This window comes from Aspergillus affinis (assembly GCF_023601865.1).
Source record: "Aspergillus affinis strain CMG 70 chromosome Unknown NODE_33_length_288726_cov_88_254756, whole genome shotgun sequence".
NCBI lineage: Eukaryota > Fungi > Ascomycota > Eurotiomycetes > Eurotiales > Aspergillaceae > Aspergillus > Aspergillus affinis.
This window is the reverse complement of record NW_026515814.1, coordinates 48262-70687: the sequence shown is the minus strand read 5'-3', so window position 1 is coordinate 70687 and position 22426 is coordinate 48262. Positions and strand designations below refer to the sequence as shown.

The following is a 22426-nucleotide window of genomic DNA, read 5'->3' as shown; positions in this document are numbered from 1 at the left end:
TATCATGTAATTGTGTAAGAAGTTGGGGGCTGGATGCTCTTGGGTTTCGGTCAGCTGAAATTGGTGCTGTGCCGCAATCATCTTTGCAATGTGTTATGCAGCTCAATTTCAAACTAAATATGACCATGGGAAGATTATTATGCTCGCAACCCGGTCTCTTTGAAACAGATGCTGTACAGGGCGATATAAGTGCCCAGCTTTCACCACAGTCCTTAGAACCGGGCAGCCTATTTTCCGACCGTCTCATATCAGCGAGAGAATCTTTACAGGTGATTGGGGGGACTGGCCACTGTGATGTCTCTGTTCTAGAATATACTATCATAATTCAACCACTCATCCCCAAAAATGTTGCCTATATTGCCCAGTGGAGGACGATTGAGGTCATCGCCAAACACAAGGTCGGATTCCTGGTATGTTTTCTGTGACCCTGATGTCGGGTTCTGTGGAAGTTCCACCGTATTTGGCCCAAGTTGTTGTTGTAAGACTTGAATAAGGTCCGGTGGCGCCTCAGGAGTTGCGCCCCTCGACGCTATATTCTCTTTTCGCGTACTCCATGCATCGAGTACAGCGTCTCGAAAGGAAGCATGTATCGGGTTCTGGATATGGCGGATGAACTTGCGATGTCCATAATTCTCGCAGATTGCCCTCCAGGCCCGATCATCGCCATCGGTGAACGCGCCGCGCCGCAGATTTCCCACCAGTATCATATACCCCTCTATCGGAACAAACAATGCTGTATACCAATGAAAACCAACTAGAGATTCATGGGCGTGGATTTCTGTGTCATATTCGAGCATTCGCGTGGCACATAGCAACAGATCGATGCAATCTGTCCCTCCGAGGGAGGGGGATCTCTTACCGACACGAAGGCCGTCGATGAGTTGTACTTTGCAGAGGCCGATATGTATTGTCATCGAAGCCATCTTATGCAGGGGTATTTCGTCGTTGCAATGATTGAGATAGGTCGATTTCATGTAACGTTTGAAGCTCTCTAGATCTGCGAATGGTGGGTATCTCGAAGAAGAACCACCAAAGCAGCCCATATCGGAGGTAGCCCTCGGGGACTGACCATGTTCAACAATCGGAGGTTCAATCTTGGAATGAGTGGAGGCAGTCGCTATCATGACCTCCATGCGTGCTAGGTAGAACAGCATCTCCGTTGCCCCGGTATGTGGAACCGGGGGTTCTTTGACGTCTGGATGCAAGTCCGCGTCATTCAAATTTGAAGGAAGGCGGCAATCCGCGCCGGGGGAGGATAGAATTGTAACAGTCGAGCCGGTGATCTCCGCTATTCTCTCGTCTAAAGCGACTAGCTGCCACCAGAGTCGTCTCCGTTGCTCGGTTTCAAATGGCGACAGACCAAGAAGGTACCCGTCTCGATGAAGACTAAGATGAATAGCCATGCGTACAGCGATGCCCATCCAACAGGACAAGGTTCGTGTATCTACTTCTCGACCCGCGCTGAGCTATAGTAATCAAAAGTTAGCGAGAAATGCGATGCGGAGCAAACCATGCGGAAAGTCTGGGTGGTGGCTCTTACAAGGTAAAGCATGAAAGCCTGCAACACCATGAGGTCATTTGACTTCATCAGCCCGGCGTTTGATAGGGCTTGTTGACAGGCTTCGTTGAAGCGAGCCACTAATAGTGCCTTTGATTCTCCCAAAGTGGTCGTGAGCTCTTCATCTGCCATGGATTTCACAGTTATGAGGTAAATACAGAACATGAGAGCCTCCAACGGTCTGCTGGCGCGTGCAGGATCGACACTTGCTTCAACAATCGAAGATTGTAGAGTCGGGATATGAGTGAGTTTCAAAAGGGGGTTGACGTTATTGATATAGACCTGCCAAAGCTGGAAAATCCGAACACCCGGTGGATGTAGATGTGTGATGGTCGACGCCGAGGAGCCTAGCATGAAAGGAAACCCATCGCTCTGGTTAAAAATCAAATCCAGGACGTGGTGGTTGCTCTTGTCGCGTCTCTGGCAGACACACTCGCGTGGCCCTTCTCCCTCGGACACCGTTACGCCGGCAACGTCGGGCTCTGTATCTGAAGAGGCAGGCTCATCCTCATTCCCTGTGACGGACTCGAATTCGACTCCGTGCTTAGTTAGAAGTGCCTCATATTGTCGGACCCTTTCTATTAGTTCCCGTCTTCTCAACTTCTTTTTCCTCCTTTTGACTGGTTTGGGAGGCGCGACTTTGCACTCCGCCTGGGCGCGAATACAATTGGTGCAGGGTTTTTGCTGATCACAGCGAACTTTCCGTTGTTGACATAGAATGCAGGAGTGGCCTCGTGTCAGCGTCATGGTCGGGCGATGCTCGTTCATCCGGCGGCGACGAACCTGGAGAGATTCAACGACGCGTCGGGGAAAATGAGAGAAAAGTGGCTTTTCGGTCCCGAGCCGATCCTTTTCGGTCCCGAGCCCTAAGCCCGGCCAAACCCAGTGGCCGAGACGATACAACTCTATAAATCGTGGGATGTCGTCCACATCTTGCCGGCATGGAGAAAACTGCTTCTAGCAATCTGTTGGCTTCTGATTACATCGTGCATTGGTTGGGTTCCCTCTCTGAACCCACTGAATAGCTTTTTCTGTCTGCTGATCTCTGACCGCGCCTAGTCATTTGTCCATAGAATCGACACCCCTTGCGAGAAGCTATACCGGGCGCAATGATTCCAAATAAATCAAAGAATCCCAATGGTGAGGAACGAAACGACACGGAAGGAGTGGTCAACCCCGGCGCGCTCGACATTGAAAAGAGCGTTGGATCCTCACCGTCGGGATCTCAGCCCGAGTCAGCCCGCAGGACAGACATCGAATACCGGCCTATGTCGTTCAGTTTCTGCTTGATAATGTTCTGCAATTTTCTGTCCCTCTTCCTCGTGGCTCTCGATCGAACCATCATCTCCACCGCCATCCCTCGCATCACGGACGAGTTTCACAGTCTGGGAGACATAGGTTGGTATGGATCAGCATATATGTTGACTGGCGCAGCATCACAGCCTCTCTTCGGCCGGATGTACAAAATCTATAACACTAAATGGGTTTTCTTGGCGAGCGTGGTGGTTTTCGAAATAGGCTCGGCCATATGCGGTGCCGCCCCTACTTCTAACGCATTGATTGCCGGGCGCGCCGTTGCAGGATGTGCTTCGGCGGGCATCTTTTCCGGATGTATGCTTGTTGTCATCGGCCTGGTACCGCTCCATAGCCGTCCCATGTTCCAGGGTTTGTTCGGCGCAGTGTTTGGTATTGCATCCGTGATAGGCCCTCTGATCGGCGGGGGATTTACCGGCAACGTGTCGTGGAGGTTGGTCCATGAATCCATTAATAACCGTCCACCAAAGGCATAGCGCCGTACTGACTAAACACAATTTAGGTGGTGCTTCTATCTTAACATCCCCATCGGGGTTGTAAGTATAGTTCTTATAGCCCTTTTCTGGCATCCACCCAAGCCGAAATTGGAACCGGCTCCCATCCTGACACAGGTCAAACGTCTGGACCCTTTTGGCACCATATTCTTCCTTCCCTCCATTACATGTCTTCTCCTGGCTCTTCAGTGGGGCGGATCGACATACCCATGGGATGATGGTCAAGTCGTTGGGCTCCTGGTGGCGTTTGGAGTTCTCATCTTAGGATTCGCTGGGACTCAAGTTCTAATGCCGGAGACAGCCGCCGTTCCAGTGCGAGTCATCAGGCGCCCAAGCGTTCTCTGTGCATCTCTCTTCACTTTCTGCGCTTCGGGTGCGATGACGATGATTCTTTATTATCTTCCAATCTGGTGTATGACTTCCTTCTCCTCTGAGCCCGTTGAACTGCGACTAAAGATTGCCAGTTCAAACCGTCAAGCAGGTCAGTCCGATTAAGTCGGGTATTTATACGCTCCCACTAGTTCTGAGCTTGGTCGTCGCCAGCTTTGTATCTGGCTTAGTCACTCAGAAGACCGGGTATTATGTGCCGGTCATGTACCTATCGCCTTGTCTTTTGTCCATCGGGCTATGCCTGATGTCCACTTTTCGGCTTGACACCGGCTCCTCACACTGGATTGGGTATCAATTTCTCTGTGGCTTCGGATTGGGGCTCGGTATGCAGAGCTCTGGTCTTGCTGTGCAGACAATCCTTCCACCGTCTGATATTTCAATCGGGATTGCCCTCATATTCCTTTGCCAGCAGCTCGGCGGTTGCATTTTCGCCACGGCCGGCCAGAGCATTCTTAGCAATCAGCTGGTCTCTGAGCTTGGCGGGGTCCCTGGTGTGGACGCGGGACAAATCGTTCACGAGGGTGCGACAAACCTGAAATCGGTGGTCTCGTCAGACCATATGCTCGTCGTGAGACAGGCCTATAATTCGGCCGCCACGAGAATCTTCCTGGTTGCCTTGGGTTTGGCCCTGGCAGCATCGTTGAGCTCATTCGGCATGGAGTGGAAGAGCATCAAGAGAGATGGGGTAAAGCAGGGTGAACAAACCAAATAGCCAGATACCCAAGTAATAGAAGAGTCAAAGTCTGGTACAGATGGGAAGTCAAGGGGTTGACTGCGATTGTCGTCTGCGCCAAAGATGCCACCAGTAGATACGAAGGACCCGTTGTTCCATTTCCAATCCAACATCTGAGAGATGGATGGCACCTGAGCGAATCGATCCATATGTAGATATCCTTCTAAAAAAAAAAAAAATGCAAATGATAAGTTACTAAATCTGCGTATATTTATAGTAACTAAAATATAACTAACTAACAATGCAAAGCCAGAGGGCTGACGTAAGCAGGACCACGTGGGGCCACAGAAGATTTGTGCATTTCCTTTATCAACATTCATCGGCTTCAACCTCATCTTCAACTTCACTGTTACTCCCTCCAATCTACATCTAACGCGGTCTGAACAAGACCCGGTGGCCAGGGCATGGGAACCGACAGTCGACCCCAATTCCAAGAACTGCCCGGCCAACCTCGGGGTATTTTCTGGGAAGATGACTTCATCTCGCCCGAGCACGAGCAGCGTCTTCTCTCAATCTTTCACAATGAATTAGAATGGGCCGACCGTCCCGGTCGTCTCTCACTTCACTATGGCTACTCTTTCGACTATAAGACATTTGGAGTCGATCCTGATATCCCTTACAAGGAGTTCCCCGACTGGTTGAAGCCGCTCATTCCCACGACCGAGTCGCGACCACCCGACCAGGTGTGCCTTCAGTACTACCCGCCTGGCGCCGGCATTCCGCCACACGTAGACGCGCATGGTGCTTGGGACCAACTGTACGCACTGTCAATGGGCGCGCCGGCTATCATGCAATTCCGGAAGGGCGAGGAGCGTGTCGACTTTGATCTGACTCCTCGGAGTATGATGCAAATGGCGGGCGACGCCAGACTCCATTGGACTCACGGTATCAAGAAGCGCAAGACCGACACGCTGCCAGATGGGACGGTACGGACGCGCGCGGATCGCTGGAGTATCACATATCGATGGGTCCGGGAAGGGGAGTGCGAATGTGGAAACCTGGAGCTTTGCGACGTGGCTCAACGACGGAATGGTACCGAGAAAGAAAAGCGCTCATTGAAGGAGCTGGAAGCGAAGATAGATACCCAGGAACCAGGCGCATGAGAGGTGACTCGCTTGAGTCGAACTGCATCCTGAAACGTCCGTGTCTTTATCAGCACGTGTCTATACCCCCAACTGCCTCGGGTGATTCCCCGGGGGTTTCACGAAGCTTTGTCGAAACCTCTTCAACTCGGGGCATTCGTACCACGGTTATTGCGAAAGGACAACGAAAATTGCCATTCTTGATGTCATCGTCGCATAATGGAACACGCCGGGCATGCTTGTCGACGGGACTGATTGACCCTCGTGCTCATGCGGATTCTTCCATAATCTCCAAGGACATTCTTTGTAGATAACTGCCTATTCATTCTGTCCAAGTGGGCTTGGGCATCCATAAACCTGTCTTTCATCAACAAAAACCCCCTCCAGGTCCCATTTGATTGAAAAGGGTCAGTGTCGAAGTATATAAAGGGAGCTAAACCCACCCCCTTTCAGTATAGTGATTGTCATTATACCGCACCATCTAGCCAGAGACAGAGATCGCTCGTGAAAATATCTCACTCTCAGCTCGTATTTTGTACATGCTAGTAGACATGGCCCAGGTTCTGAACTGGTACGATTGCTCGGAGGTTAAATTCCCCACTGTGGCAGGGGAGCGTATTGTGGAATTGGGGCCTCACACCTCATTAACCTACCTTGTGCCGCCGACATGTGATCCGGAGATACCCAACACGTTTGTTCTCAGTGTCTTCACACCCCTACATGGCACGTTCGTGGGATTTATTCCGCTGGTGGAAGCTGCGCTCGAGGTCTTGCGCGAAGGACGCGCCTTCGCCTCCAACTACAAGGAAGCTGGGGGTATCTGGTGGAATTTTATATTCCAGCAGCATGGGACAGTGCCCAATCCTGCAGACCTGGTTTCAATGGCCCTGGTAGCTCTAGAAGTGCACCACGAGGGGCTCATCCGCCTTGCGAAAACCCACCGCAAGTTCTCGCCTGCCCTGCAATTTCGTTAGTAACCATTTACTGACTAACTAACTATATAACTCGATGAATATATGCCCTCAAGATTCCAAGTTGACTGTTATAATGATTTGTAATTTTCTGGAAGGATCCCGTAGCGTTGATTGACCTGGAAGACAGCCTGGCCTGCCTATGTCTACCGTCAGCCACCTTGTCGGCCTTTGCCTCTCTCTTCACTAATGATCTCTAGAACCGGCACCGTCTTGGAAAGACAGTTCTTTCGACCATATGGGGTCTCGTCTGGCGTGTGCTGAAAGAGCCGTCCTTGATAAATGGCACAAGCGCCATACGTTATAGCCCGTTCTTCTTTTCGGTTACTAGGTACTTCAGATGCCCATTTCCAGAATCATTCTCACCCCCTCGAAGCTCTATGAGTAACAAGCGGATATTAATGGTCTATTGCGAATGTCTCTAGGAATTAGTACAGCATGGATCGAAATCAGTTTCACCACTTTATTCTCTGGAATTTTTTCCCAAACCCTTGTCTGAAACACGCTATGCTATATTTGATCTAGCTGAATTTGAACTCCGAAATAGTAACTATTGTAAATGAGTATCACATAACTAACAGTGGATTCAATAAATTACTTGAAATACTACTACCATCAATACTCACATACCCTCTCATAGCTCACTCCTTTCGCTATTTGGCCACGTTACTGCCTTGACTCCCGTGAGAGTAACGTTCGCGTTGAAGTGAATTATCAAACTGAAGTTAAAAAGAAGTGATTACTTTCTCACGGTCTCTCTCAGTGCCCCTTGATTCCTATCGGATTCCTATTCCCTAGTATTCATCCTTCTGCGCGCGGCTACTGTGTTTTCTATATCTAGAGATATATTTAACATTACAGTCCGAAATCTCTTCCTATGGTCAAACGCTGTGTTACGAACTACTAATTGGTCACGGTGAGTAACGTCCGTAAAGGTAATACTTCTCTAGGAGTACTGCGAGCCTCAAGCCTATCCTCGACTATCCTATAGCCACGCGGGGTATTGCGCTAGTTAGGTCCCGGACACTTACAAGGTATACTATTTAGAACGTTAAGTAGGTCAGCCACTAAGGAACTCCCCTAATTAGCGTTCTAAACTATACTTAGCTAGATATGGCCACTTTACCCACGATGCGACTCGACATAATTCCGGAAAAACCGAAGTAGATCATGGACGCTATAATAGCACTTATCGATCAAATATAGACGGAGTACTTGAAGGAGGATACGGAAGGATGGCAGTATAGGGGTAAGAGCTTCACCGAATTAGTTACCTCACTGGAGAAAGAGGTGAAAGAAGAACTTAAACCTCAAAATCTCTACGTGAGTTAAAAAAAATTCTTCATTAGATAAGAGCTGCTAACTATTTAGCCTATAGGTGGACTTCTGTACTGCGCAACATCTCTTTAAAGGCTAACGATATGGTTCACCTGGCTACCAATGACATGACGCTATTAGATACACCAGGGACCAGAATAAAAGCCCTTGCTTCGCCGCTCCAGTTGCACAATATGTACGTGCTTCAACGTATACTCCTTCCCGAAATAGTTGCAGCCGGGTGCCTCTATGCTTTCTCCCGAACCACGGGAAAAGTGCGGTACATATTATTTAGATGAGCGAGCCCAGAGCGACGCAGGGAATAGCAACACCAATCAAGTCTCCGTTCTATGAAATCGTTAGTAATGGGTTAATGGTAGGGTTCGAGGGCAAGGACGTACAGGTTGGGAGCCGCTATTCTGGCAGCAAGCAATGTTCTGTTTGCACTTCTGGTTGACGAGCTGGTCAACGCCGCCGCCGACAACATTCAAGACGGGAACGTTGAGACTGAGGTCATTGCATTGGCCGAAGAGACCTAGACCGTCACCACCCGGACCGCCTCCGAGGGCGGTTTGTATAACACCGGCGAGAGGGCCTGTGTTGGCAGTAGTGATATCGTGGGTGTAGGTGGCCTTGTTGCAGCAGGAGACCTTGGCGTCGTAACCGCACTTGGCCTGAGCCTGGCTGAGGGTGGTCTCGTGATCGACGGGGAATTTAACCGTGCTACCGCTGTCGACATCGTCGCCAGGGGAGGGGAGAGCCACAGCGGTGGCGGCGAAGAGCAGAGCAGTGGCGAAGAACTTCATGTTAATGATTGGGATTGGAGTATTCTTGGTGGGATCACAATCGAATGACTTAGAAAGAGTCCTGAAGAGAGAAGAGCCGTGGGGATGAAAAACTCAACCCCGGAAACCTCAATGCTTTTATAGCCTTTGGTCTACTTTATCCAACCTCGCCCGTCTCCACCGGATTAAGGGGATCCAGGAGGCAGACAGTTTCTAGCCGTCCAGGAAACCCAGCATCATACGAGCCCGAGAATCAATAGACTAAGTGGCGAGCGAGGATCATTACTGAAGCTAGGCATCGAACGCGACGTCGGCCAACAATATAATGCCTAGCACTGCATAGCGTGATACATATTCAACATGCTTTACTGCAGGAACAAGTCACATTTTTACCTGGTTAAGGGAAACCCGGTTCCACCACTAGGAGCTAGTAGAAATGGATCTCAGCTCTCGGATATTGGCTTTGGACGCTAGGTGGCGTTCCTCGACGATCGGCGATTTAGCGTCGGGTGCATCATAGACAGCAAATCGCGTCAGTATAGCCTTTGCTCGTACACGCTCGCTAGTCATGAACAGTAAGACTGAGATTATGCTGTCGAGGGCTAATCTGGTAGGGAAAGATGGGCTTTCAATTTACTGGCTATTTTGCTATCTATGACGTGTCCTGTTCGTTGCCAGCTATAGAGAATTGTTGGATGTGTAAGTGCGACTGCACTAAATATCCAGGCGACTACAACTTCGTACTGCTACATGCTCTGCTTCAAACACTATTTGAGTTATGGCCTACGTACTGGCCGACCACTAAAATACCTTGAATGCTGGTTTCGGGCTAAGCACTGTCGTTCTGAAATAGACATCAAGACACTCATGCCGGAGATCAGTTCTTAGTTCCACAGAACGAAGCCTTCACCGAGATATTCCTACAGAGTTGACAGTACGGTCCTTAACCTAACAAAGGGCCTTGTGACTAGCTTCATCATAGGTAAGATCTTCGGATTCCTTAGATTCTCCCTTAGCCTCCGAGCAAGACGTCTTAAAGTTCGCCATATTTTGTTTAAGCGTAATACATTCAAAATGGCAATACCGCCCTGCTGCAGCCTCGCAGACAGCCTGAACAAAGCTAAATTTAGACACGTCACGGGGATATCACAGCGCATCACTTTGTAGTCTCGAGTTAGGGAATCGTTTTTGTAGCTGAAAAATACTTCATTTTGGTGCGATACAACATGATATCTGCCTCCTTCATATGATTTTGCACATTCAGCGCTGTCACCGCAAACCTGATTCGCTTTTAATGAAATTATACCGGACACATGGACGAGAAGGTAAAAAAGCCGCATTTTGCTAGATTAGATGAAAATATCAGAATCTGATAAGTACAAAAAGCTAATAGTACCCACTAGATGATGTTAATCTGGTAAGATTCGAGAGAGCGGCAGATTGTGGGCAGACCGGGGCTGGAAGGAGATAAAGCGAAGAGACACTAATGCTGAGCAGAGAAAGAACGCATCATATACTGAGCTCCTTATATCGACTTACGCGTTAATAACCAAATGTGCCAAGCCCATTGCTCCCCTTCCAGTTCTCTCATTGTTTTTGTATCAGCATACTTCTTGCCAACCACGCCAAGCAACGCGTGCCGAGAGAGATCGGCAGCACTATTGTGTGTAACAGGCGGTTCCATAATCCGAATGGCAGAATTAGTGAATTCTCAATATCGGGTTGCAGCAGAAAGACTCATAGCTCAAAAAGCCTTCTGACTCGCAGCAGTCCCCCGCGACCTTCTATTGAGTGGTATCTAGGGCCGTCTCCTATAGTACAGTCGCACCCACAAATTTCTCCGAAAAACCTGGCTCCGCTTACGGCATGATTAACCACAGATCTGCACCGCTATCGAAGATCGTCCGTCACTCCGGGGATCGTCCCGAACTGCTTGAACTTGTCAATTAGTGATCAAAGTCCCACTAGCTCATATATTCAAAAGTATAATGTATGCTAAGGCACTGTGCAGAACCTTACAGCTACGACGTATAGTGAGACACCGAGTTTTTCCGAAGCTAGTATGTTCTACGCAGCTATATCAAAATGATGGATAGTCAACAACCGGCACAAGATCGAATACCCCTAATAGGCAGCTACAGACTAACGTAAATCCCAAGCGAGTCGCGCCCCCCAAAACACAGACGAGCTTTTGAGATAGCTTAATTTCATCACGACTTGCACTTTCCGGATTTATTTTTCCGAATCCAAGAGGAAAGAGTGTAAAGGTATACTGTACAAACTCTGCAGCCGCCAACTAGCTGAGGACCCGCAACTTGCTGAAGGATCACCGTGAGCCAACCCGTTCCCCAGAACTACGCCCTAATGTGATCATGTGTATTTCCCAATACTCCTGGACCCCCCAAGGCCTTCCATGAAATAAATTTCATCCGCTCACTAAGCAGAGGGGTAACTACGGTGAGCACAGAGAAAGGACTTTCTCCACTTTGCATCACCAACGCCCTTAATCCCCTTCTACAGTCGCTCCGAACATGGCTCCTCGGCTCCCTCCATCCAAGCTGGAGATGATCCGTAATCTGATATATAGCGGATCGCTGACTACGATACAGATGGCCGACGCAGCAGGGTGTAGCAAGCGCCCAATCGCTAATGTTCGAAGTAATCTCCGCCTTTTCGGAAATGTCAGAGCTCCCTCAACCCGCGTCGGCCGCCGACGAAGCATCACGCCTCCGATGATCCACACCTTATGTGACCATCTTCTCGAGAAGTTCGGGTTATATGTGGATGAGATGGTGCTTTTCCTGTGGGATGAGTTCCATACCTGGGTGACTAGTTCGAGTCTCAAGCGGGCTCTTGTTTCAGTCGGCTGGTCGAAAAAAGTCGCTAAACATAGAGCAAAGAAACAAAATGCCGATTTACGAGATTTTTACTTACATAACCTGTCGGACTTCAAATCTCATCATCTGGTTTATGTGGATGAATCTGGATGCTACAAGCGAATTGGGTTTAGACGCACGGGCTGGTCTCCGTTGGGCCTGACACCACTGCAGGTATCCAAATTCTACCGTGACCAGCGATACCAGATCCTGCCCGCATATGCACAAGACGGCGTTATCCTGTCTCGAGTATTTCAAGGCTCGACCGATGCTGCCGTATTTGAAGATTTTATCGAGCGGCTTCTTAAACACTGTGAAGAACGAAATCTGTAATTATTATGGACAATGCTTCCTTTCATCACTCTGATCGAATAAAAGCAATGTGCGCATGATTTGAATCCCATCGAGGGGTTCTTCTCCGACTTGAAAGCATTCATTAGGTGCCACTGGCAGAGATATGAACAAAGCCCCGACCAAGGATTTGTTGCTTTCCTCGAGTGGTGTATTGAAGCTGTCGGGTCTCGCGAACGGAGTGCAATCGGTCATTTCCGACATGCTAGGGTATTCGTTGAAAATCATCCTTGAATGATTCGCGGTACAGTATGACCCAATGTCAGCACATGTACTATACTTGCTTTGACATTTTGAGGCAACAGAGCTAGGAGTATTAGATAGCAATGAATTACTTCAAATCTATATCAAGTAATCAAATGCGAATCCTATGTCTAATAATAGTATAATATCTTGCCATGCATTCGCACTGTAAGCTTGCGTAGTTAATCCTTGATGTCCCGCGCCCATCTACCGATATCGCCAACGAAGCGCCGTGCAATACCTAACGCAACTCCGTTTTCGATGAAAAAGGCTGCATCCTGATCCTCATAGATCTGTTCAAGATCCAGACCGTTGATCTGTGTCACATCACAAGCTAGCCGAAATTGTGCCTTGAGAGATTCATCGACGACGTTTGTTTCTTGCCATGCGCTGTATTCTCTCACAGCCACACCTCGGGGCCCGTCGATCCTAAGCTGATCTACCTCTTCCCATGCTTCGCTTCAGACAGCTTGGATGCTGCGGTCAGACCGGCCGCTGGTAGCTGCAGAGAAGGTTGCCCTCCCATGAAGTTGAGATTGATGGGTGGGCAGCTTCCAGGGACGACCGATCTATTGCTCTTAGACCGTGAAGTTTCCAGCCTCTGCTGCTCTTCCAGGTAGATATCTTCACGGATAGTGTCAGAAACATCATCTTGGCTCTCCAAAACCCCATCCCCTTCAACATAGGCAATCAGGCGTTTTAAATGATGCGTCCTTAGCTGATAGTGTTTCTTCCCGCGAGGATCCTGCCCGCAATGCGGACCCAGGTGACAGGATGGTGACGGATAACGCATCAAGCCGTAGACAGCTCGCCAGATCGACTGTTGCCCAGATACATGTTCTTCGGCGTCGAGCTGTGCATCCCGCTCCTGGACAGATGACCTTCCTCTTTTCTCGCTCCTACCTGTAGCGCCTCTGGAAAGGTCGTCCTCTATATAGTTGAAGACAATCACGAGCCTCAATTCCTTGCACCTGGTATAAAGTTCACTCCACGCAAGTAGTTGTTTCTCCACAACCGCCCAGTCAATTTCCAGAGTTATACCGCTTTTTCAAGTCCCGCTGCTTGCGATCGTTGACCGACACAAGTATGGACGTGTCATCTGATCTAACCGTTCGGTTACGAGAGTCTCTCTTGGAGTACCTTCTCCAACTTACCCTTCAGGACCGAGGGCCAATAGGCGCCTGGAGTGAGGGCTACATCTTATTCCGTGTCCTCCGACTTGAAGCAATTGTTCACCTTCCACTCGATTGTGTATCGGATAAGGCTTGGCGGAAGCTCGTCATCCGGTCTACTCGCATCCCACTCACAAAGCTGAAGAAGCCGGGGAGATTCGCGCTGGGTAGAGCTCGGGGCTACGGTGCCGTCCTGGAAGAAACAGTCCGGTGAAGGACTGAATCCATATTCAGAGGGTGGTAGCTGAACTAGGTATCCTGGTGTGGGGGCATATTGCGAATCGTGGTCCGAGATAGTGGGCGTATGACCTTGACAATCCTGCTGGGCATAGAACGAGTCGTTAATCATGTTCAACGATTTCCTGATAAATCCAACGACGTTAGCATACCTTCCGCTTCTGGGGTTCAACAAACGGTTCAATTAATGAGAAATCCAGCATTTTATGGCGTGTATGATAAATTGGTTGTAAAGAAACACCTCACCAGTTTTGTATCCGTACACGTTCTTTCGCTCATCCACAGAATTCTGTCCGTGGGTGGGTAGTTCAACGAAAGTAGGAGAAGAGGTTGGAAAGGAGGTCAGCGCTTCACATTTCCACCTGATGCGTTTGGCTTGTTTGCAACGAGGTGTGAAGCTGATTTCGAGCGGCCCTGTACTGTACCCAATAGTCCGCTCCTCACGAGAGGACTTTTCCTCTCGTCGAATCCCCCAGGACCCTCCCCTCCCTGTATAGCAAAAGGTCCAGACAAAAGGTCCAAGACGATATGAATGGTGGTATAATTTGGCAGTTCTGTGCATGGCCCAAGCTTTTGTCACTTTCTACATGCGAAGCATAGTAACCGTCGATCACATCGTCACCCACCAAGTGCCGGTTCGTATAGATAGCTCGCCGTCAACTATGTAAATGCTGTATTGATTATAGTCGCTGTTTTGTTTACAAGAGATAAATTCTGCATTATATATGATCGGATGACGCGAAATTTGGTGTTGTCTCAATGAACGGCCTCCACTGCTCCTCACACCATTCCCAGGACTTAGCGGCATATCCTAATCCTCCCTCCCCGACGGGTGTCATGGCATTGATTATATCTTTTCAAGGGCAGTCCTCGTCTGGTCGTACTCTCCCCCAAGGAATGACGTAGGCACCGTTTTTCCCCTCTGATTTCGGGACTGAGGCCACAATACCGTTCCGTGCAGGCGCCAAAGCGGGCGTCATGCAGCAAAGGCCGTACGAGACACATAGTCAGGGCCGGAGTGCCTTCGTAAGAACCTGCCTTCAGGTTTCCTGGGTTTTGCACGATGCTGAAGATGCCGTCCGCCGCGTATCGACGGGCCATCTCCCGACCTAGCATCCAGGTGCCGGCCTTGGACACGGCGTAATTGACAACGCCGTCGTCGCTGCCTTTCGCGAGCGCGGCGAAATCGATACCGTTCACTGGCGATCCGCCCTCGGTCAGAAAGCTCGACGTCCAGACGACGCGTTCGGCGCCAGGCGACTGCTGCGGACGCAGAAGATCGGTGAAGAGGAGCGTGGCAATACAGTGCATGCCGATCATGGCTTCAAAGCCTTGCTTGGTTCGCGTACTGGGAGCGATGTGATTGGCAACCCATGCAAGCGTTGTTCCATAAAATGCCGATCTTTGTCTCCTGAGCTGCAAAAGTGGCGGCGGCCGTCTTGACGGATTCAAGATCGTTGAGGTCGAGTTGCAGGAATAGAATGCGACCGGGATTTGCAGGAGCCGGCGACGAGTCTATGATCGACCGGATCGCTTCTTCGGCGCGTTCCTAGACCCCTATGTGTCAGTCCTCGGGTTCAGTCTTCGCGAGTGCATGATCTCGAGTATTTATCGTAACCGGTGGGAATGGCGGCGTTGGCTTTGCGCCGTGTCGCATCTTGTATGGCACCGGTGCCACTATTTAGATGGCGTCCCGGTCCAAGGTATGTCGACCGGTCTATGCCGGGACATTCTTTTCCGTCAAGCTTGGACTCGGTGGAAACAGCTGAGTCCACGCATTGCATACCGTTGCGATGACCATGATGAGAGGAGTAATGATCTAGAAGGCTGTAACTGAATACAAGCCCCCGTGCTGCATTATTCATTTATAAAGACTTGCCTGCCAGTGACACTATGTGGTAGGGTATTCCCTCGAGAGGTTCGCATTGCCGTGTTCGCCAATCATTCGAGGAGGTTCAGCTCTAGTGACTCGAGGTGTTGGTTGCCAATTTAGCGCCCAGCGCAAAGTCCTACTGATCTGTAACTAAGCACAGCTTTTGGATTAGTCACTCCGTCAGTAAGCATTTGTAATAATCATAATTGTAGTCAGTTAACTAGTTGGTTGGTTGGTTGGTTAGTGTTGTGTTATTCCCTCCCAGCTGAACCAATTTACCGTACACCGCGCTTTCTTTTGCGTGGCTTTCGATGTGCGCTGGTATACATACACTCTACATGCCCCGAGCCGCTTCTCAAAAATTACACGACCTACATATCGCCAAGGAAACCTTTAAGAGATGAATGTAGAATAGTCCGCATTGTTCATTCGTCCATCGTCAACAGATGACGAGTGGTATTAAGAAGAAAGCAACAACTGCCACACTCCACCAGCGATGCGGCGGCGCGGCCCCCATAGCCAACAGGCCGGTTCGCACCGCAGGCTCCACTGTCCGCGATCGATACTGGGAGATGCTTGGCAAGGAGGCTATCTTCAACATCGATCGGATCTGTCGAGTGGGTATTCTCGGGAGTATATCATTATCACACAATGGGTAGTGTTTGGGGAAATCGTGAGGGGAAGAGTCCAGTCCTGAGCCGGGTGTGAAGAGTGAATGTCTCTGGGAAGTTGCCTTCGGTAAATAACAGCTCAATCGGCTACACCACTGAAGAACAAAGCTGAGAGGCCTTATTTAGTTGAAATACTAGGAGACGGTCACTGGCCTAGATGATCACGGTCTGATTAGTCGAGTCGAGACCAGGCTTCTATTTGTCTTTGTCTGAGACGGGCCCGAGGAAAGGATCTACATCAGTCTCCCGGCGTACTCCGCACCTTCCACAGGGTATATGAGTCTCTCTTCAGTACAGAATACACATGTCACATACTAAGTACGGAGTGCGGAGGACGGAGTTGTCGTCGATTGAATGCCAATCTAATCAAGGCCTGGTCCCGTTGCCAAAGATAGATTTCCGAGTGGACTGCACAGCCCGTGTCGATATGGACCGGCATCCATACATTCTCGAACAAGCAATCAGACCGATTCGACGTTGCCTACGCGGACCCGAGTCTCCAATTGATTGCACCAATACGTCGTCCAAGCGTCATGCAAAGTGAGCCAGGAAGTCCTCGGTGATCGTCCAGCAAATAGATTCGCCGAGGCAACCCCGGAAGATGGACCCTGAACGTGTAATCGGTGGCTCAGCCCTGAACCAGACACGGAGCAGCGACTAAGGGGAACGCAGAAGAAAAGAGGAACCTGAAACCATGGGCAGTGCGGTGGCGGATCGGCCGAAGGACAGCGAGCCCGTCACATCGTGGACTGGTCAGTCCCTGGGCAAGGATCGACAAGACCCCGTCCAACCGTCCGCGCTAAGAATAGAAAGCCGGTAAAATTTCCCCACGTCGCGGGCCACTCTGATGTCATTCTGGCCACTCAACGCCCTCCAGTGCGGTGGCATTCCGTGGTTTTGCTCTGCCTGGAAAGACGGTTCGACCCGATCACTCGGAGGCGCAAAACTCGAAGTCCGGCAAGGGACCCTGAATGGCACGGGAAAAAAAAAAAAAAAAAAAAAAAATCCTACTATTAACGAAACGGGAAGAATCAAGAAAGACGGCAAGAGTAAGACATGTCTCATTTCCCGGCAATGATCGACACGGCAGAGATCCACAGGCCCTGAGGGTTTCCCTGTACCTTGATGCCCAGGACTTTATAAAAACCCTCAAGGCCTCTCTACATACCCTTTCTCTCTCCATCCGTTCACTTTCGCTTTGGGAATTTTACTGTTATCACTCACTTTTTCTTCACCTTCACCTCCAATCTTTCACGATGAAGTTCTCCTTCGCTGCTATGACCGGCCTGGTTGGTGCCATCAGCGCCTCCGCTGTGCCCTACGCCGCCTCGTCCTCTTCGGCCATTCCCTCTTCTGCCACTCCCTCGACCACCCCCTCGGGCACTCCTACCCCTGGAGCTTCTCTCCCCGACGCTTTCACTCTCGTTGCCGAGGGTGGTCTCACCCTCCTGACTGATGGCCGTAAGTAGTGCCTAGACGGTCCTCGTGAAGAGACATGTTGCTAACGATTGACGACAGAGTACGCCTACTTCGGCGGTAACACCACCAGCAAGGAGATCCTCATCCGTATGTCTTCCAGTCCTCAACCGCGGACAAGACCCACCAGGCTAATTCTTATTTCTAGTCCACTCCGCTCCCAACGGTGCTGTCTCTTTCACCTCCAAGGACGGCGTCCCCACTGCTTTCCAGAGCCTCTATGTCGTCGACCAGGACACCGCTCCCCTTGGTCTGACCATCCCTCACTCCGGCGCCGTGCCCACCGGTGCCAGCACCCTGAACTTCGGCGTCAACGAGCAGGGCTACTTCACTCACGACGGAAAGCCCTGGTTCGCCGTTGAGGGCTACGGCTCCAACCCCGAGAAGACCGTCTACTGGTACGGTCGCCACAGCTCCACCTACCGCGCTGCCAACCTGTGGGTTAAGGAGTGCAAGGGCTGCTAAATCAGTCTCCACAAGACCTTTCCCCTTGTACATACATTCAAAGAGGAGGCCATAACCCTCGTTTGATTCTCGTTACCGACGACGTGACCTGCGTGATGCAATCGGTCGGATCTGACTTAGACGTTGAATGAAGTATCGGATTGTCCGCGTTTTGATACCCCGAGCTGTACATTAAGAATTCATTTTAGACATATGGTGGCGGCTAGCCGCGTAATTATTATCTTGTGATAAAGTATTTTCCTCTCTGTCAACACTTCGTAAGGCATAATTATTAATTATGCACATTGAAGGATTTTTAAGACGCGTCTACTTCAAACATTGCTCCATAAGCTTAATTAAGCGGCCGTCCCGCTGAAACATGGCATGTGTCAGCCCTGTCATCCACTTCGTCCTGGAAATGTCCCTCGTGTGTGACCCTGGATCTAGAATTTCGATAATTCATTCTCGAGTCAGGATCTCGAGGTTACGGTGTAGTCTTGTCCGGATATTACAGAGTACGCTCAAGGCGACCATCAGTCCGGCCAGTGAGGATGATCTTTAATCGAAGTACTGCACACTGACTCCCTTGACGATTTCCACCTGATTCACTTCATTATCCCCGTCGTCTGCGGCTGTGGTGCTCAGATTTTTGATCACTCGCTGCTTAACCCATTCCCCAGCCTTGATAGGATTCCCATCACCGTCAACCACGCCGTCGCCAATCAGCCCGTGGTGGCACAGAACTGGCGACTCTTTGATAGGGACCAGATGCGAGTCATCCTCAATGCGCACCATGTACAACACGCCTAATCGGTCAATATGTGCTTGGTCTTTCGGGGGTGCGACGACCCGGTGAATGCTGGATTTCAGGTACCCGCCTGCCATTCTGTATCAGCCTACATATCTTCGTCGGAAGGCACAACTTCGGACACACCGGTTAGGAAATGGAGTGCATCTGCGAGATTCACCGTCAGGGCGTCCATCTGCGGTCGAACGTACCGCCACGTTCCGTCTTTGCTGAGCACCTGGAGAGCGGCCACGGGCTGGCGGAAGAGCAGAGTCAAGCTGCCCATGTCTGAATGTCTACTTGGCTCAGTCAGGCCGGTCAGCCACGGTGCAATTTAGCGGTAAAATAAGAGGTACCGCCTCACCCTTTCAACCAAACCCCTCCCAGTTTCAGGTTCTCCTCCTCACTGCGCGCATAATATTTCATGTACCGGAGATGGTCGCCACTGGTCTTCTCGTACCGGTGTTTTTTGACGAACCATTCCTCATCTTCGAGGCCCAGCGCGATCGCAAAATTACCAGCAGCTTGGTCACGATCTCGTCGTGAATATGCCTGGAAAACCTCTCGATTGTAGGCAACTGCTGCCGGATCACGTCCGGGTGCGCCCGATCGGCATGCTCCGGGATAAACTTGGGAATGTTATAGATCTCGAAATTGTCCTTGACGCCGGGGATCAGGTTGCGCGTCCCCGCTGGTTTCCATCCATTGTAGCCACCTTGTTCGAGAGCTGCCCGGTAAGGGGACTTCTCTTCGTTTGAAAGGGCGAGTGTCGAACTGGCGATTGCGAATTGATTGTCAACGTCCTCTCGACTCAGGCCGTGGTTCTTAACATAGAAGAATCCTGTGCTTAAAGTTAGATATACCCATGTTGACAGAACATAAAACATACCGACGTCTTCGATGGCTTGGATGAACTCGGTGGCGAGATCATGCTTCCCCCCGGGTTGATCAAATTTCGACAGGTCGAGAGTCACTAGGTCAGCCCAGTCCAGAGACTCTGATGTCTCGGGGACTTGAATATATGAAAGGCTCGGAGCTTCTACGGTAGTGGTCGTCATCTTGAAAGACAATGGGATCCTTCCACAGTTATGCTCTCTGTGCTCCATTACAGCAGAAATCCCGCGATTCTTGTATGTATTCGCATTCCATTTTCATGCGCCATGCATCCAGATGCCGATGGACGTCATTCTAGCCCCCATCACACCATGACTGGCAAATCACATCACCAAGTCGCACAGCGAAGTCGGCGTAGGGCTTCGGCCACGCTGCCGCCCAGAGATAACCGACGGGCTAACATGAACGGGGAAGAGTACCTGCGGGATCTGGTTCGACCCCAGTTATGAATGGAGGGGGTGTCATTGCTGAAGGAAACTCCATCCGACTACTATAACTCTTGGGTTGGTGCCATTCTTAGGGCTAGTGATGCCATCCATCTTGCCGCATGAGGAAAGTAGGTCGGGGTTTGAATCCTGCGCGATATGCCGGTTGATATCCTTCTTCTGTGTCGTCCTGAAAAGGATAAAGGTCAACGTTGATTCTATTCATCTAGAACATCTCACCTAGAGCTTTCGGCCTCATTATGTCCACCCGGTCGGATTTACACGAAACAATTGCCGGCCGCCAAGATGCAAAGACAACAGCCAGCTTTGACATTATGGGAGAAGAAGCCATAGAAATCGACCCGCATACTTCCAGGCGCGTCCTCAGGAAGATCGATCTCTTTTTAATGCCTGCCATGGTTATTGGTAAGTCTCGTTGTGCCTCCTTCAGCGCTGAGCCTGATGTGTGCGTGTACAAAAGGATATGGTCTGGTTTACTACGACAAGGTACGTACCTGGCGCGTGATGATGGAGGCAGATGCAAGTTATAATCTAACATGCTTCCGTAGGCAATTCTAGGTAACGCGGCGCTTTTTGGCATGACCGAGGATTTGCAGCTCAAGGTCGTCGACTCGTCGGTGAATCCGCCGCAATCCGACACCACCAGACTCAGCTGGGCAACGTCCATCTTTTATTTTGGTCAGTTGGCAGGCTCTTATCCCATGACATACGCCGTCCAGTACTTTAACACGCGCTACGTTCTGGGTCCGGTTGTCATGCTCTGGGCCGTTATTTGCGCCGCCACGGCCGGCGTTACAACGTGGCAGGGCTTGCTTGTCCAGCGGTTCTTTCTGGGTGTGTTAGAATTTCGCTAGAACACCTCGGCCCCAATGGCGGCGATACTGATTTACAGAAAAAGGGTTTACGGAGGCGGTCATTCCCACGGGCTTCATGATCACCGTCAGCGGATTCTATACGCAATCTGAACAGGCGCTTCGGCAAAGCTGGTGGTTCTCAGGAACCGGATGGTTCACGATTATTGGCGGTGCGCTAAACTATGGGTTTGCACAGATTGACGGTGGGTCGTTAAAGCCATGGCAGTATATCTACGTCCTTGCCGGGGGGTTGACATTTTTGTTTGGACTGTGGTGCTTCTTCATCCCGAACTCGCCTCTGAATGCGTGGTTTTTGAGCCCCGAGGAGCGAGCTGTGGCGGTAGAGAGGTTGCGAGCCGGGCAAACCGGAGTCAAAAATCACCACTTGAAATTTTCACAGGTACAGGAGGCAGCTTTCGACGTGAAGATTTGGCTGGTTGCAATCACAATGGCCGCTGCGTAAGTTTTATGGCACCCCAACCCCTTGCAAAGCATACTATACTCACCATATATTAGGTACACTGTCAACGGGGCTGTCTCTGGTTTCGGCCCGTTGATTGTCTCGACATTTGGCTACTCATCTCTGGAAAGTATTCTGTTTCAATTTCCTCTCGGAGGGTTGTCAGCGGCGGGCATTATCCTGACTGGCTGGTTGTGCTCTCGGTTGCAGAACGCTCGGATCATCAGCCTGTTACTCTGCTGTCTACCGGTCATCGCGGGTTTCGCTATGATTTGGAAATCGACCTGGGGTTACCAACCAGTCGTTCCGGTGGTCGGTTACTCCCTCATTGGATTCTTCGGTCCGGTTGTCAGCTTGACCATTTCCCTCGGCGCGAGTAACATCGCAGGCGAGACCAAGAAGAGTTTCATGGCTTCAGCGGTCTTCGTGGCTTACTGCGTGGGTAACATAATTGGTCCACAGTTGATCCGCAGTGAAACGATGAACGAGCACTATCCTGAGTTATGGACAGGATTGATTATCTGGTAAAGTTCTCCACGTGTTTGAGACCACGAGATCATATGCTGACGCGCGCAGTTATTGTATAACAATTTTGGCGGCCTCTGCGCTGTACGTGCTCCTGTCGCGCGAGAACGAGCGCCGTGATACACTGGGACTGGAGGAAAGTGAGAGAGATCGACATGCGTTCAAGGATCTTACCGATAAAGAGAATTTGCACTTTAGATACGTTTACTGAGCAAGGAGAGGAATAGATGGGGTATGAAATAAAAGTGTCCAACTCAGAGGTGCGCTGCAGAATCATGCTTCACCCGAAATCGTCGATTTAGTCACGGCGTCTATCAGGTACCGATGCACATCAGGCACGTTGGGAGCAACTTGCACTGCAAAACTCGAGAATCAACCCGGTCCACCCCGCTATTTCGTAGCCGATATGCTACCTGAATCCTTCGGGGTCTGCGAAAAATTCACGCGGGGTCTGAGTCGTCGCCAAAGCAGAG

General features: G+C 50.3%; 8 protein-coding genes across 8 annotated transcripts; 5 read left to right on the top strand and 3 right to left on the bottom strand.

Moving 5' to 3' along the window:
* Positions 1–305: 305 nt before the first annotated feature.
* KD926_006378 (uncharacterized protein) lies at positions 306–2326 on the bottom strand (the record flags this gene model as incomplete). Its single annotated transcript, XM_053099358.1, has 2 exons — positions 306–1466; positions 1541–2326. 2 exons carry the CDS (start codon positions 2324–2326, stop codon positions 306–308), a joined length of 1947 nt encoding a protein of 648 aa, XP_052956814.1.
* Positions 2327–2667: 341 nt separating this feature from the next.
* KD926_006377 (putative efflux pump antibiotic resistance protein) lies at positions 2668–5592 on the top strand (the record flags this gene model as incomplete). The annotated part of the gene is made up of 5 exons (XM_053099357.1): positions 2668–3305; positions 3375–3778; positions 3831–4451; positions 4739–4751; positions 4878–5592. 5 exons carry the CDS (start codon positions 2668–2670, stop codon positions 5590–5592), a joined length of 2391 nt encoding a protein of 796 aa, XP_052956813.1.
* Positions 5593–6110: 518 nt separating this feature from the next.
* KD926_006376 (uncharacterized protein) lies at positions 6111–6545 on the top strand (the record flags this gene model as incomplete). The annotated part of the gene is made up of 1 exon (XM_053099356.1): positions 6111–6545. One exon carries the CDS (start codon positions 6111–6113, stop codon positions 6543–6545), a length of 435 nt encoding a protein of 144 aa, XP_052956812.1.
* A 1605-nt stretch (positions 6546–8150) lies between these two features.
* On the bottom strand, positions 8151–8665 carry KD926_006375 (uncharacterized protein; the record flags this gene model as incomplete). Its single annotated transcript, XM_053099354.1, has 2 exons — positions 8151–8207; positions 8261–8665. 2 exons carry the CDS (start codon positions 8663–8665, stop codon positions 8151–8153), a joined length of 462 nt encoding a protein of 153 aa, XP_052956811.1.
* Positions 8666–11175: 2510 nt separating this feature from the next.
* On the top strand, positions 11176–11853 carry KD926_006374 (putative TPR domain protein; the record flags this gene model as incomplete). Its single annotated transcript, XM_053099353.1, has 1 exon — positions 11176–11853. One exon carries the CDS (start codon positions 11176–11178, stop codon positions 11851–11853), a length of 678 nt encoding a protein of 225 aa, XP_052956810.1.
* Positions 11854–17323: 5470 nt separating this feature from the next.
* KD926_006372 (uncharacterized protein) lies at positions 17324–18008 on the top strand (the record flags this gene model as incomplete). Its single annotated transcript, XM_053099352.1, has 3 exons — positions 17324–17528; positions 17586–17633; positions 17692–18008. The coding sequence occupies 3 exons, from the start codon at positions 17324–17326 to the stop codon at positions 18006–18008; spliced, it is 570 nt and encodes a 189-aa protein (XP_052956809.1).
* Positions 18009–18545: 537 nt separating this feature from the next.
* On the bottom strand, positions 18546–19832 carry KD926_006371 (putative 1-aminocyclopropane-1-carboxylate oxidase; the record flags this gene model as incomplete). Its single annotated transcript, XM_053099351.1, has 5 exons — positions 18546–18865; positions 18922–19070; positions 19139–19227; positions 19293–19615; positions 19664–19832. The coding sequence occupies 5 exons, from the start codon at positions 19830–19832 to the stop codon at positions 18546–18548; spliced, it is 1050 nt and encodes a 349-aa protein (XP_052956808.1).
* Positions 19833–20353: 521 nt separating this feature from the next.
* Positions 20354–22164, top strand: KD926_006370 (MFS general substrate transporter; the record flags this gene model as incomplete). Its single annotated transcript, XM_053099350.1, has 6 exons — positions 20354–20519; positions 20575–20600; positions 20663–20948; positions 21007–21427; positions 21485–21952; positions 22005–22164. The coding sequence occupies 6 exons, from the start codon at positions 20354–20356 to the stop codon at positions 22162–22164; spliced, it is 1527 nt and encodes a 508-aa protein (XP_052956807.1).
* Between the last annotated feature and the right edge of the window lie 262 nt (positions 22165–22426).